This window comes from Psammomys obesus, unplaced genomic scaffold (genome assembly GCF_907164565.1).
Source record: "Psammomys obesus unplaced genomic scaffold, mPsaObe1.curated_primary_1811, whole genome shotgun sequence".
NCBI classification, from domain to species: Eukaryota; Metazoa; Chordata; class Mammalia; order Rodentia; family Muridae; genus Psammomys; species Psammomys obesus.
In genome coordinates this window covers 13,716,023-13,730,888 of record NW_026585580.1, presented here as the reverse complement: position 1 = coordinate 13,730,888, position 14,866 = coordinate 13,716,023, and the positions used below count along the sequence as shown (strand labels likewise).

The following is a 14,866-nucleotide window of genomic DNA, read 5'->3' as shown; positions in this document are numbered from 1 at the left end:
AGGGAAGGTGATTTGTAGCTTTGGTCATCCAAGACAGTCTTAGAGGACACCTTTATTTGTAGGGGTTTTTTGTTTGTTTTTTAAAACAGCCTCACGGTGTAGCTCTGGCTATCCATCTGCCTCTGCCTTGAGTGCTGGGATTCAGGGTGTGCCCAGCTTCCATTGTTCATGTTTACTGGACAGGTTGGGCATGTGTGTGGCTTTTTCCCTCTGGAATATTGGAGTTGTCTTCCTGGCCTCATCATTTACCACTTGATTGTTGGTGTTTAAAGCGGTGTTTTCATGTAAACACATTGTTTTCGTAGGTACTCAAATGATCTTATCCACAGAGAATGGAAGTGTGTGGGGTGTGTGTGTGTGAACTGAGTGGCTTTTAGGGAATAGGGAAGGATGGGAATGCTGGCTGTTGGTTTGTGGTGCTGCTTATGAAATACGGACATCGTTGGAAGATCATTTTACTAAAAATTGGGAAACTTCCATTAGTCTTAATTCCTTTATGTAGAGGTTTGAGTAAGTTGCTTAACTTCTGTAACTCATTGTTCTCATCTGCAAAATGATGGTGTTAAGATCAGGTCAGCTACAGTCCATCGGAAGAAAACAATAAGACTCTTGTCTTTGGAAACAAACATTCATTACAGTACATTTTTCATTTTATTTTTAAAAATTTTTTTCAGATAGAGTCTCTCTTTTGTAGCATTGGCTATCCTGTAACTCTTCAGGTAGACAGGCTGGCCTCAGACTGAGGGATCTTCCTGCCTCTGTCTCTCGAGTGCTGGGATTAAAGGTGTGTACCATCACACCTGGCTAAAAAAATCTTTTTCTGGTTTTTAAGTTAGAGTTTTAGTACTGATTTTGTTTGTGCAGATGTTCCCATGTATAACACTTCATGAAGGTCAGGGGTTAACTCGTAAGAGTTAATTCTTCTCTTAAACCATGTGGCTCCTAAACGACTCAGGTTGGAGGATCAACGTGAACATAGGTATTATTTGTATTAAGCCTCATTAATTTATTTTGGAGTAAATATAGTTTCAATACTATTGCTCTCTGTGGTATAGCTTAGGGGCCTGGTTTTCTCTTTGCCAGGAGCCTCACTCAGAAACCAGGTTTTTGTTATTTTTAGACAGGCTCTTTATAAATAAAAAGTTTTTTATAGCGCTCACTCACTTGCTCGCTCTCACTCTCTGTGACATGTATATGAAGGAGATAAACATGAACCAGGACATGGGAGCCTGGTATGTGTGTGGAGGTCAGAGGACAACTTTCAGGGTCAGTTCTCTCCTTTCACTCTGGGTTGCAGAGTTTGAACTTAGTCATCATGCATTCTCTGAGTGCTTTTACCCACTCAGTCATCTCACTGGCCTTACTGTTTCTCTTTTTTGCTTCTTAGAATAAGCAAAGCAAAGAAGAAGTCAGAAGGGTTAACGCAAAGCATGGTGGACAGATGTATTCAGGTAAACAGTTTTCTCGTGCGTTTTGTAGCTCGGCCCTCATTTCTGTTGTGTTTAGGTTTCATCTTACTGGCAGCAGCCTTACTCGCTCTGGAGCGTGAAGGGCTTCAAGTAGGCTCTGTGGTATACCAAATCACAGTCAAAGAAGGGAGAAAGAAGGAGAAAAGGAGCAAAGGCGAGGTGAAGTAAGGTTTGGGTGAGGTATCTCACAGAATGGAGGGGTGGAGTATGCCCAGAAGTTTCACATAGGCCCCTGCTGGTCTTCTGCAAGGATAGCAGCTAAGAAGCTTGGCCCGTGTGTGGCTTTGTGATTAGGAACAACCATCATTTGAGAGTAGAGTTCTGTTTAGCTTGGTGCTATCTTGGAGGGTCCTATTCTCCAGAGAAGGACTAAGGCTTTGTGTAGGCGCTACTTTATTTGGGGGTTCCATAAAGTATACCTCCCTTCCAACTCCCTAACCCCAGGCAAGGGAAAAAGAAGGTTGTAAGGAAAAGGGGACGTAGCCCTCTTCTTTCTGCTTGGTAGGGCCATGGGATTCTTTTGGAGCCAATACCAGTATCTGTCATGAGGAAGTCCAAGTAACCAGCAAGCCAGCAAGAGCAGCAAGCAGTCCTCCTCCGATTTCTCCAAGCCACAAGCTTCTTCCTCATACTTATACCCCTCCAAGTCCTCAGAATTCAACTAATTTCAACTGGCAAAGAGCCCCTCTCAAAGCCCACACGAGGCAAATAGCTGCTGTGTACAGTCTGGATCAGTCCCATATCCCACACCTGGGATTAAAACAAAAACGTGTTTATATCCATAACATCCATGGCTTCTTTTCACACTAGGATGAGATTGTGGACTTCCTGACTGGGGTGCTCACCCGTGCTGAGGGTCATGTGGGTTCTGAGCCCCGGGATCAGGATGCTGAGAAGAAGAAGAAGCCCCGGGACTTGGCCCGAAGAGACTTGGCTTTCGAAATTCCTGAGCGAGGCAGTCGACCTGCTTCCCCAGCTGCCAGGCTCCCCACATCCCCCTCAGGCTCAGAGGTAGTTCAGGCAGGAAAGGGTAGCTTTGCTGATATCTGAAGACGCATAGTTGGGTCTTCTTTTGTAGGGGTATCTGGGAATTCCTGTAAGGGGAGATCCCGGGGGTCATGCCACCTGTAAGGGGAGATCCCGGGGGTCATGCCAGATGATGGTTGGATACAAATCTATTTGGACCTTCTCTATCCAGGATCTTTCCAGTGTGTCCAGCAGCCCCACCTCTAGCCCTAAGACCAAAGTGACCACAGTCGCCTCTGTCCAGAAGTCCAGTCAGATTGGAACTCCCCAGCTGCTGAAAAGACATGTGCAGAGAACGGAAGCTGTGCTGACCCACAAACAAGCCCAAGGTATAGTCAGTCTCCTGGCCCAGCAACCCCAGTGGGGTCTGTCTCCTACAGCTAGTGGCAGTTGGGAAGTATTAGATCTGCAGTGTTCTCGGGGCAGTGTGGGAGGCTCTCATTGTTTCTAGACAAAATCCCAAGGCTGTGTGGTACTAGGCGTTGTGGTTGTTAGTCACAGCCTTGTCTTGGTGTGCTGGAGACATTGAACTTATAAGCTATGTGTAGTGGTCTGGCTTTTTTTCTTATTCCAGATGATAAGCACAGGGTGACAGATTTTATTCCTCAGATTCTAGGCTAGCTCACCTTGCCCTTCCTTGATTTGGTCTTGAAGAGTTCCATGATGGGACATCTACAGTTTGGTTGGGATTTTGCAGTTACACTTTAGATAAGGCTTAGAAACATTTATATTGTTAAAATCAGGGTTTGAAGGGATCCAAGGGCTATGTGAGGAGCTGTAGAAAAGGGGAAAGTCAGTGAGTCAAAAAAAAAAGGCATCGGTTTAGCTCTGTCCATTATGTTGGTCCATTCCATTCCCCGCTCCCTCCACAACCACATGGTCCTCTGCTTACCTCCCTTTTTGCTTTTAATGGAGCCAATGGATTATTACTTAAACCCAGGCTTCTTAGGAAGTTCCACTAACAAGTGTGAGTGGATGGATGAAGGCAACAAAAGAGGCTAGGCGCCCTGGGCTCTGTGTCAGTGCTCTGTAAGTGGTGGCTCACGCCGAGTTCCTGGTGGGAGTCCCTTAGAAATTTGGTAACGGAAGAACCAATGGGTTGCTGTATTTCTGGGTAGCATGCTTAGTGGAGAAACTAAGGTGATGTGGAAGGCTGAATGGTAAGCTGGGTTTAGGATGGGACCAAGTGTCAGTGGGGACAGCAGCAGCCATAAAACTATGGCTTTGACAGAGCTGATGGGTAGGTGGGGAATAGTAGTTAATATAAACAGAGCCCTCACTGTCTGCTGCCCCTCTCTTTGGAGTTGACTTGCTCTAGCTCATTAAGGCTTGGCAATGACCCCCTGTGGTACAGCAAAGTCAGGTTCCAGAGCCATGTGGTTTCCTTAGAAAGAGCAAGTGACCGTTTTCATCTTTTCCTCGTTCCCACTCTGTTCCTCAATTCTCTACCTGGCTGTGATTCTATAATTCTTTCTGATTCATTCCAGCACAGTTTGCTGCTTTTCTGAAACAAAACATGCTGGTGAGGAAAGCTTTTCCTCCCGGCGCCTCCTCCTGTCTCTTTGGTGAGTATCACTTTCACCTGCTCGCCTAGGCTTGCTGCTCTCCTCCCCCGCCTCTCACTGTTTCCCCTTCTCTCCACTTTGTTTCTTCTTTTCCTCTCTTTTGTCTCCTCTTTCTACCAGTTCCCCTTGCTTATGCAGTGGCATTTGCTTTTCTCAGTTCTTTCTCTTGGTTTCTTTGGTGGTGTTTTTGCTTTCTCACTGTGGTTTTTCTGCCGTGCTGCTTGGCTCTGTGTCTCTCCTGTCTGCCTGTGACCCTGTGTTTCCTTGTCTGTGTTCTCCCTGCCTTGGTTGTTTCTGTTCTGATTGCTGCAGACACAGGAGCCTCTTCCAGTGCTTGCCTTTCTCTTTTGCCCTTGGCCAGTACATTCATCCCCGAGCAGTCCTTGGTTCCCTCACTGTAGCCCCATGTCAGGAAGCCCCCATGTTCATTGGGCTGCTGTCTTTCTCCCTACTAGTCTGTTTGCCTTTGAAGAGAGGAGAGGTCTGAGTGTAAAGAGTAGAAAAACTGAGAACGCCTCAAGGTTATGGAGTCCAGAAAGCTTGCCTTTATGCACAGTGATTTGTTTGAGTTAATGGAAGCCTATATCCCCAGTCCTCTTTGTGACATGGGCTGCTACTGCTTTGTTGTCTCTGGCAGCAGCTAAAATGCTGCCTCACCTGGTAGTTCCTGAGAGCCAGCAAGTCATGATGACAGTCTGCCCTACCTCCATTGGACACGCAAACCCCTCAGCCTTGAGCACCTAGGGCATGATGGAGATTCCTGGAAGTCCTGTGAAAACACCCTTTTGCAGAAAGAGTAGGTGGCCCGCCTTCCATATGTTCCTCACAGCGAGGGAGAAGACGTATAACAAGGAAGTGGTCACATCCCTTGAGTACGGAAAGTGCTGAGAGACGCTATGCTTTATTCTCTGGTGGTGGTGGTTTTGCTAGGCAGCATCAACTTGCCTTTTAGCCTTTGGTTCCCAACAGCTCCAGGCCCCCCTTCTCTGCCCACTCCAGGGCAGATGAAATGGACTGGACTATCTTGAGATGCTCCAAGTAGGTTCCACAGGGGGTGGGAGCCAAGGTAGACATTGAGGTGTAACCTGTACCTGGAGTGTTTCTCCTGTGCATCCCCCACATGGCTGCTTCTGGCTGGCTTGACCTATGATATCTATAAGCTTATGGGAGCTCTTACCTCAGCTCCATTTCTTAGTTCCCATTTCATCAGAACCAGTGGAGGAAGCTGATAAAGAGGAGCTTAGGGTCCAGCTGAAGCGGCACCATCCTTCCAGTCCTCTTCCTGGCGCAAAGCCCTCCAAGCGACCGAAGATCAAAGTGTCCCTGATCTCCCAAGGGGACACAGCTGGAGGGCCATGTGGAACGCCTGAAGGTGAGTCTCTTGTGGAGTGTTTGGTAAAGGCTTACCAGCAGGCAGCCCAGCCTCTGTCAGTGTGATGGACACCTGGAACAGAGATGGTCTGAGGTTACACATGGTGAAAAAGTGGTGGTCACATTGTCTCAACCATAGAACACTGCTTGTGAGGCAACTTGGAGCATTACAGATTTTCTCCCTCTTTGGCCCCCAACTCTCTTGTAAGAGCGTAGCTATTTTTTCACCTCCCTCTCTTAAATTTAGCCTTGGTTTAGGGTCAAATTAGAACTGACCTTTGGTCTTGGGCTTGTTTTGCAGCTACTGGAGGGAAGCCCATCACCATGACACTGGGGTCTTCAGGAGCCAAGGAACTCACGGGACTTCTCACCACTGCCAAGTGAGCCTGCCTTTGGCCTTTCCTACCTTTCTTTCCCTGCACTTAACTTCTGGTTCATTTGGTGTTCAGGAAAAGTTTAAGAGATTCTGGAGTCTGTCCATTCCAGGCATGTGACATTTTTCTGTTTGGGGGCTTTCTTTCATTTCAGTCAGTTCTGAGTTCATTTTTCCGTATGAGATTGCAGAGTACCAACTGACTTTACCTAAGACTTGAGTCTGTAATTTAGGACTCGTGTTTAGAAGGATGGAGATGGGGCTTAGAAGCTGAAAGAAGAAACAGAAAACTCTTCCTTGCTGACTTGCTTCTGGATGGTCTCTGTGGCTGCTGCCCTTTGGATGACAGGGCTCCTTTCTTTATTTCCAGGTCAGGTTCTTCTGAAAGTGGAGTTACAGCCAGTGCAGCCCCGTCTGTGGCTTCCAGCAATGCCACACCTAATGCCATCCATACACTGCAGAGCCGCTTGGTGGCCACTTCTCCAGGCAGCTCCCTTCCAGGTAAGTGGTAACTCATCACCTCCTCTCCCAGCAGTCTTTTGGATCTGATGCTGGAGGGTTGCGTTAGACCAGGAGCTCTGAAGCTGGAGGGAGTATCTGCTGTCCCGGTGACTGCAGAAGTGAATGGGAAGCTAGAGTTAGCTTCGGTGAGGGAGAGTTCTTGTCTTTACTATCTGTGGGGGCTGTTTCTTCAACTATGAGGATGGGCAATGCCTGTATTGCTCTTCTTTTAATACCTCTGTTTAGACAGAACTGGAGGTGGTGCTAAACTGGACATCAGCAAAATGAGATGTGTTTTACCTATGTCATTTACTGTTTCTGCGCCCAGCCTGCATGGAAGGACTGATAGCTAGATCACATGGGTTAGGGCATTGCTGAATTAACTACCTTCCCTTTAAGCAGATTTTTTTTTCTTTGAGGGTGTTGAACTGTGTAATGTGGTCAGGTATCACTGCCTTGGAACAGGTTGGGAATGGAGAGCAAATCCAAGGCAGTGTCTGTCATAGCACCTCTCCTTGTGTGCTATTTACTATGTGTGCTGTGAAGATTCCCCTGGTATCTTTCTGAGGGTAGGGGAGTCGTTGGTAAGGGTGAAAGTGTGGCCACCTGTGGGTACATACAAGTGACTGACCTGTGCTGCTCTCTGCCCTGTCCTCTCCTAGGGGCCGCTTCAGCCAGCAGCCTCCTCCAAGGCCTCAGCTTCAGCTTGCAGGATATTAGCAGCAAGACCGCTGGCGTCCCAGGAAGTCCCTCCCCAGGGCCAGCCCCACAGGTATATCACCTGTTGTACTGGGCAGAGTGGGAGATTTAAGTCTGGCATTAATGGGTTAAGGACAGAAAAGCCTTCTCAATACACAGCCAAAAAGCTACCAGGCAGTATAATCTATGGTGTATTGCTTCTTCATCTATAAAATAATAGTATTAGCTCCCTTATGCATTTGTGATGGTTAAAGAAACTGCATGCAGAATTCCTGGAAGCGCACCGTAACACCGTGGGTGCTGTGCATGTTACTTTTGATAGTAGCTGTCCAGGCTCCAGTGTTGCTGTGGGTGGTGACTTCTCATCATCTGCTTGTATGTTCAATAGGCCACTGGCGTGAAATTGTCAGCCCCCATGCAGAGTCTGGGTGCCATCACGACAGGCACAAGCACCATTGTCCGTACCATTCCTGTGGCCACCACTCTCTCCTCCTTGGGTGCCACTCCTGGTGGGAAGCCCACTGCCATCCACCAGCTGCTGACCAATGGGGGCCTCGCTAAGTTGGCAAGCAGCCTACCTGGCTTGGCTCAGATTTCTAACCAAGCATCAGGTAAGTCTCATGAAAATAATGAGGACTTCTAGATCTGAGTATTTCCAAATCTCACATAGGTGTAAGCCCACCCCACATGGCCCTTGAGTCTGGATTCAGCTCTGTGGTGCCTGCCCTCAGGAAGGGCAGAGACACAGGCTGTTTGCTGCTGCCTTTCAGATTTACTGACACAGCATAGACCTCCCCCCCCCCCCCCCCCCCCCCCAGGAATGAAGTCAAGAGGAAGTTTTATATGGGAAGAAACTGTTACCTGAACACAGAGGCTCTGAATCAATACCCTGTCTTTCTGTCTCTTTGTCTCTTACATAGGCTTAAAGGTCCCCACCACCATCACCCTGACGCTCCGTGGCCAGCCAAGCAGAATCAGCACATTAAGCCCTATGGGCTCAGGAGCAGCACCATCCGAGGAGCCCAGCTCCCAGATGCTGCCGTCTAGCTCACAGGTGAGTTGGCCTGACAGACCTAGGAAGTGAGCTCCTAGATAAATCTGGACGCTGGGGTTTACAGTTACTTTGAGCAAGGCAAGATAAGATTTCTTTGAGTTTCCTTAGGTGTAAAACTGGTGGCTGCAAATAGTCAAGTGCATCCATGGCTGGATATAGTAGTTTGTGTATTTCACTCTTCTTCCTCTCCTCCTCCCACTCCTCATTTTGTCATTCACAGCTTTTGAGTAGAGGCTAATTCTCAGAGCTTGTCTTAATTACTTTCTTTAGGATATAGCTAGGTTTTTAGGGTTTACCCAGGAAGTTGCCATCACTTCTTCTTAGTTGACCCTCATTAAGACTTTTTAAAGTAAATTAAGTGCTCCTAATCTGAAAATGTTGATCTGAGGAGCCATCCAGAGATAGGAGGGAGGCATAGTCCTGGTCCAACACTGCATTCTTCTCCAGTAGCTCAGTTCTGGCAGCTCATCTGCATATGAGCAAGGGGTGTGCAGGCTGTTTATCTGTGGGCGAGCCCAGCTCCTGTCCTCCCACCAGGCCAGCCTGCCTTGCACCTGCTGGGTAGTCTGCACGTGCCCTGCAGTTCCTGAGCCAGTCTCTGAAAAACAAGTAGACCGCGCTCAGCACTTTTTTCTTCCTTTTTTTGCATTGCATGTGTGTGTCTGTCTCTGCCTGTGTGTGCGCTAAGATTGGGAAGTCCTCAAGCTCCCAGGAAGACAGGGATTCACAGGAGAGTTTATGAATGGGAATCTGAACTCAGGACCTCATACTTAGCACCTGCTGAACCATCTTTCCAGTTCCCTTTTGATTTATTTTTGAAACATGGTCTCATGGAATTTTTGAAATTTTTCTCAAGGCTGTAATCATTCTACTTTAGCCTCCCATAACTAGGATTATAGGCATAGAGCTAAAAAAAATTTGTTTTAAGGTAGGGTCTTATTGTGTAGCTCTGCTGGCCTGGAGCTTGGTAATATAGAGCAGGCTGGCCTCAAACTGACTGAGACACTCACATCTTCTAGAACAACACCCAGCCATTTTTGTTTGGTTTTGAGACAGATTTCCCTATAAGGGTATAGATTGCCCTTATATTTGACCATCTTTATTTCTGTTTTTGAGATGTTTCACTAGGTAGGCAGACTCTCAGGCCCTTACCCTTGCTAGCACTGGGAGACCACAGGTATGTACCACATGCCCAGCTATAATTTATTTTATTTTCACCCATTAAAGGTGAAAATAAATCATCTTTAAAAAGCATTTGAAGTCCTGTGTTTAATATTCCATGTTACTGCACACATGTGGCTCTGTTGTGTGGCTTTGTTCTCTTTTTACACTAGCCTTTTGGTGTCTATAAATGCAGATCCCAAGCCCTTTTAGTTAGAATCATCCATATGAGATACCTGAACATAAACACTTCCTTTTTAGTTAAAATGATTCATTAAAGAACCTTCCCAATATTCAACTGTCTGAATTCTAAATTCAGTAGTTTGTTGTTTGTTTGTTTTTGTTGTTTTCAGTATGTCTGGTTGGTTTCTTTTTATTTGTTCGGTTTATTTCCTTGAGACAGGGTCTTGTTGCATAACCCACAGTGCCTTAAACCTGACCCTCTTGGCTTAGCCTTTTAAATCTAGGTGGCATGTACCAGCTAGCTCATCTTCGTTTTCTTCAATTCTTCCCTCAGATGGGCAGTGTCTTCCAGGCGCCTTGTGCCACCTTCTTGTTCTTGTCTACACTCTACATTCTCTCCTTCCCTTTTTTGGTTTTTGGTTTTGTGAGACAGTTTTTCTGAGATTTTGTAACAGAGCCCTGGCTATCCTAGACTCACTTTATAGACCTCTTACTGCTTTTATTATATGTACAAAGGAAATAAGACCCTATCAAAGGAGAACGAACTGGAAAAAAGAAGAGCCTGTTTAAGAGGAGAAGCGTATCCATTCCATTAGCTCCTGTTTTGCTTGAGATTTTAGCCTCCATTTACTAATATAAACCTGTAGGTTTTTGTTTGGTTTTGCTTCCAACTCTTGCTTGTGAATTCATATGTGTGTTGCTGGAAGAGTTTTGAGTTTTGTTGTACACCGCGGCAGATAGTACAATGTTCTTTGGGTTAGGCTTTGTTTCAGCTGTGTGATTCTGAGAAAACTGCATGGATTCTTGAAGTTTGGGTCTTTTTATCTAGTTTGGTATGGAGGTTGATTTAAGTTGATGTCTTAGGTAGGATTTCTATTGCTGTGATAAAACACCCATGACCATAAGAAGCTTAGGGAGGAAAGGATTTATTCCATTTCACATGTCCAGATCACAGTCCAACATGAAGCAGCCAGGGCAGAAGCCTTGCCAGCTTGCTCTCCCAATTGCTTGTTCAGCCTACTTTTCTTAGAGGACCAATAGCTCAGGTGGCATTGTGCACAGTGAGCTTGCCTCTCTCACCTCCATTATCAAAATCAAGAAGATACACCACAGGCTTCGCCAGCCAGTCTCAGAGGGAAAGGGCATTTTCTTAATTGAGGTTCTCTCAGAATTCTCTTATCTTGTGTTAGGTTGACATAAAGCTAGACAACAGAGTCAGGGACCTTAAAAACACAGTTGTGTAAGTGATTAAAAACAAACCATCCATTTTTTATATTTGTGAGGCAGTTGGAGATTTGAACACTCTGGATACCTGTTGATATTAAGACAGTGTTTGCTTTGTTGTTGGGACATGCCCTCAGATAAGTAGCCCAGACCACTCTCTATTTTAACGTTCTTCCTCTGTCTCCTAAGTACTGGGTTACAGGCCTTTGTTCTCATGCCTAGCATTTGTTAAACTTTTTATATGTGATAATGATGTTTTACCTAATTTTTGTTGTTTGAGACATAAATTCTACTATATATAGCCCCGGCTGTCCTAGAACTCACAATGTAGAGCAGACGGGCCTCAGACTCGGAGATATCAACCTACCTCTGCTTTCTAAGTGCTGGGATTAAAGGCAGGAACTATCACGTCTGTCTCATTTTAAAAAAACAGCAAAACAAAACAACCAAAAAAACAAAACATAGTTTTTTGGAGGTGGGCATGGTCAGATGCTTCCCTAGCATACGTGAAGCCCTAAATACACCTAATAAGTCAATCAGGTGGTGAGTGCCTGTAATAGCAGCATCCAGGAGACAGAGTCAGGAGACCTAGAGTCATGCTCAGCCCACTCAGACCAGTGGGAAGTTGTTTTGGAGAAGTAGAAGTTGTTGTCTTCTCCTACCTTGTCTTCTACTTTTTTTCTTCAACTTTTTCTTTATTTTAGGATTATTTAGGATGGTGCTCCTCCATGGAATGGATTTTAAAGAAAGAGTATAAGTACCAACTAACTTTTGTTAGGTCTGTGGCATGTTGCTTTGATGGGAATGAGCTATTTGTGTGTCCTGAAACCTAAGGGCTGCAAATGGAAGAAGGTTATGTTGTACCATGTATCATAGTTCTGAGAATGGACACTGGCTTATGCTTCCACTCTGTGCCCCCCTGACCACACCGTGACGGCGGCAGCCTGGGAGGCCCTCCTCTAGCCGCTGCCCATGGCAGTGCACCTCACTGCAGCCTTGCAGGGGTCCCTGATCAATTATCCTCACTTAAAATGAGGACAGTGACCTCCTGGGTGCAGTTCTGTCCTGGAGCAAGCAGGAAGTGGATCCTCTGAGAGTTGATCAGATGCTTCTTCATCCTTCCCTCCCACTCTCTTCATCCTTTTCACTGTGTTCCTGGGGGTTCTGCAAGTGTGAAGTGTAGAAACATGGTAGACTTGCTGAGCAGATGCCATCCTTCACCTGGCTTCCCTCTTCCCAGGCTGCAGAGCTCAACAGTCTAGGACCCTTCGTGCCTCCAAAATTCCCAAGACCTAAAAATTATACTGTCAGAACAGTTGTGGAAATTTCCCTTTGGATCTGTCTAGTGACGTACCCGTGTCCTTTCCTCTGCTTTCCTGTCCTGTCCTCGGGTGTGAGGACTACTGCCAAGAGCTGATGTTTGTGGTTGAGCATCAGGTACACTGCTGATGCTTTATGCAGTTCTCACTCAGCTCTTGTAGCAGTCCCAGGAAGCAGGTGCTGCCGCCTCTGTCCACAAGTGAGGAAAAGGAAGTTCACAGAGCTTATGAGCTAGTGAGCCCTTACCCTAAGGAATGGTCAGAATTTTGACTCTAGAATCCATGTTCTGCTAAGTGCATGGATACTACAGTATCGTATCTTATGTGTCTCTTTCCGATTGATCTTCCGATTGATCATTACATTTGATTGAGTGGGATGATTGGGTCAAAGGAGGGGGCTAGCCTGGCTAAGCTTTGACCCTTTTTCACTCTTCTTCTGCCACAGCGCCTGCCTCCAGCACCCTGAATATGCCAGCAATATGTCCTCCTTACCAGGTTGGTGACAGCTGCCTCAAGGTGAACCGTGTGGTCCTGCTGAGCCGTCTGGAGTGTCTGAAGATGTCCTTAAGACAGTCATTGTCACCTTTCTACCAGCTGTCTTTGGGGTTGGGCCTCTGGGTCTTGAGAAAGTGTTAGACCGGATGATACAGTACAGCAAGGGGAGTACTATCCAGGGCCTGCTAGTTGGTTCCTCAGATCCCCAGCAGGACTGGCCACCTGTGGGCTGTTGGATTTTCTAGCCCAACACTGATGGAATTTGACCCCAGTGTCAGTATAGAACTGCTGGCTGCAGTGTCATAATGAAGGCAGGGAGAGCTGGGCTGTCGGCCTTCAGCCCTTAGCTGCTCCAAGATGTGGGGAGCGGTGGTTACCAGGAGAAAGCTAGCCCCTTCCTCTTCCTCACTGTGTTTGTACACTTCCTTGTACCAGAGAGCCTGTGGGTTCAAAAAGACTGAAGAGGAGGGATGAACAGCAGAGGAAATGATTGGCAAGACGTGCCCACAGACCCTGTGCTGCTGACAGTTTGGGCTTGGAGCTTTGCATGATATGAGGATGTAAGAGTAGCTAGAGAAATGGGATTTACCTTGTCCAAGGGAGACCCTGAATCCCTGAGAGCCCTGTCTGGGGGCGGCGATGCGGCAGGTTGACCAGCTACCATGCTATATCTGCTTTAGGAAGCTTGGGGCAGTAGGACAGTGAAGACTGTGCATTGGAATTCGTTTCCTTTCCTTAGAACCTTGTCTTTCTGCTTAGAAGTAGGAAGGTTGTTGCAGTGACTACTGTGTGCGGCTCTGGTGCCGGCCTGAGCCTTACAGATCATGGATTCTGGTGATGTGGGCCCTGGAGGTGGAGCTGAGCCTCTTGTTTCCTGTTACGCTGTGCAGGTGTAGCGTGGGGTTTGGCTTTGTGTTTGGTTCCACAGCAGGCTCCTTTCCTTTTCATACTTAGAAAGTGTCTGCCAAGAAAAGAAAGGAACTCAAGTGTGATTTTGTTCACAGGCCACATGCAACTACATCAAAGCCCTCTCACCTGTAATTTGAGTGGACACATGGTGTTGAAGAGCCTCAGGTCAGAGATGTGTGATAGGAGTAAGGAGGTCTCCAAGCTCCACACCACACCTTGGCTGTGGAGCAGCAGTGGTTCACAGTGGGGCTGTATTCTGAAATTCAGAAGGTGCTCAATGAATTTGAGAAGCTATGGAATCTAGCAGAGGCCTCCAGTACTGGGGCCTTGATAATGTCATAGGTCAGAGCATATAACCACCAAAAGAGAGGATGAGACTGGGGCTTTGGGAAAGTTTTAGGAATCATTAAGGTTGGCAGAGGGGCCTGAATAACCCTTTGTGACTTAGAAGAATAGCTTGAACAACCCTGGAGGGGCTGCTACTGAAAGATGCTGCCCCCGAGTTCTGGAACCAAAGAAAACACATATCCTGCTTTGGTGGTGAATGTGTGCATCCCATGGGTGACTTCTGAGGCCTGGCCTACATACCCTGAAGAACTGCAGAACTGAGGAAGGGGAGCTACAGTACACTGACCTTCACCTTGGAGGGAACTCACCAACAAGGAAGTGGCTGGAGGCTGTAGATCACATCCTCAGGTCCCATCTCAAACTGCACTGCTTGGAATGTGGAGAGATGCTTCACCTTACCCACCTCGTGGCAGACTTGAGGGCGTAGCCTCAGAAGGTAGTACTCTTGTGAGTATGTGGAAGGATCAGGAAGGCTTTACTCTCGGACAGCAGAGGGGTTGTATATGCCCCGTGGAAGGCGTCACTGAGGGCAAAGACTTGTCTTCCTTTGGTTGTATCGCTGTAAAAATTTGGGGTGGATGAATTCATAGAAGTGAGCCAGAGTTATGGTTCTGATCTTACGTTAGCAAAAAGAATAAAAAAACAAACAAAGCATTCAACTCTGCGCTGCAGCTTGTTTTCATTTGATTTTGCATGCTTTGGAATTGCCTGTGCAGAGGAGACAGACTACAGATAGAGTGGTGGTGCCTGAGATCAGCTGGCTGCTGTCAGGTGCTCTGGGCCTGAACAAAAACACAGACCGGGTTTCAGGGAGCTGAGCGGGCCTAGCTCCTGATTCTTGCGCTTCGGCTTCCAGCATGCTAGGTTACAGGCGTTTGCCACCACATCCAGCTGTCACTCCCTTCGTAGGTGAGGAAGAGGTTCAGGCTCGTGTCTGTTTTGAGTTTTGAGATGCAAGACCAGAAATGGAGACCAGCCTAGGAAGTGAGGAGAATGTGGCCTCCTCAGTTTCCCCACCAGGCCAAGATATCGCTGCTGCCTTTGTGGAGCTCTCAGTAGGCCTGCCTGTAGGTAGGACCTTTCACTCCTGTCCCCTAAGGCGCACTCTTAAGTTCGAATTCTAAAGCTCTCCCTTTAACCCCAAGATAAGGATTTAAAGGTGGCTAAGT

General features: G+C 47.0%; 1 protein-coding gene across 3 annotated transcripts in view; it reads left to right on the top strand.

The window, feature by feature from the left end:
* Positions 1–14,356, top strand: part of Kansl3 (KAT8 regulatory NSL complex subunit 3) — a 36,261-nt gene extending 21,905 nt beyond the window's left edge. For 2 of the 3 annotated variants that reach the window (XM_055606740.1, XM_055606738.1), the window contains exons 12-22: positions 1,388–1,451; positions 2,280–2,480; positions 2,668–2,824; positions 3,983–4,060; positions 5,256–5,432; positions 5,733–5,811; positions 6,175–6,305; positions 6,968–7,077; positions 7,393–7,615; positions 7,925–8,058; positions 12,391–14,356. In XM_055606740.1, the coding sequence (XP_055462715.1) occupies positions 1,388–1,451; positions 2,280–2,480; positions 2,668–2,824; positions 3,983–4,060; positions 5,256–5,432; positions 5,733–5,811; positions 6,175–6,305; positions 6,968–7,077; positions 7,393–7,615; positions 7,925–8,058; positions 12,391–12,411 (1,375 nt within the window). In that variant the 3' untranslated portion in view covers positions 12,412–14,356. The remainder of the gene's footprint in view (positions 1–1,387; positions 1,452–2,279; positions 2,481–2,667; positions 2,825–3,982; positions 4,061–5,255; positions 5,433–5,732; positions 5,812–6,174; positions 6,306–6,967; positions 7,078–7,392; positions 7,616–7,924; positions 8,059–12,390) is intronic. The other variant, XM_055606744.1, reaches the window with a different exon arrangement.
* Positions 14,357–14,866: the final 510 nt, after the last annotated feature.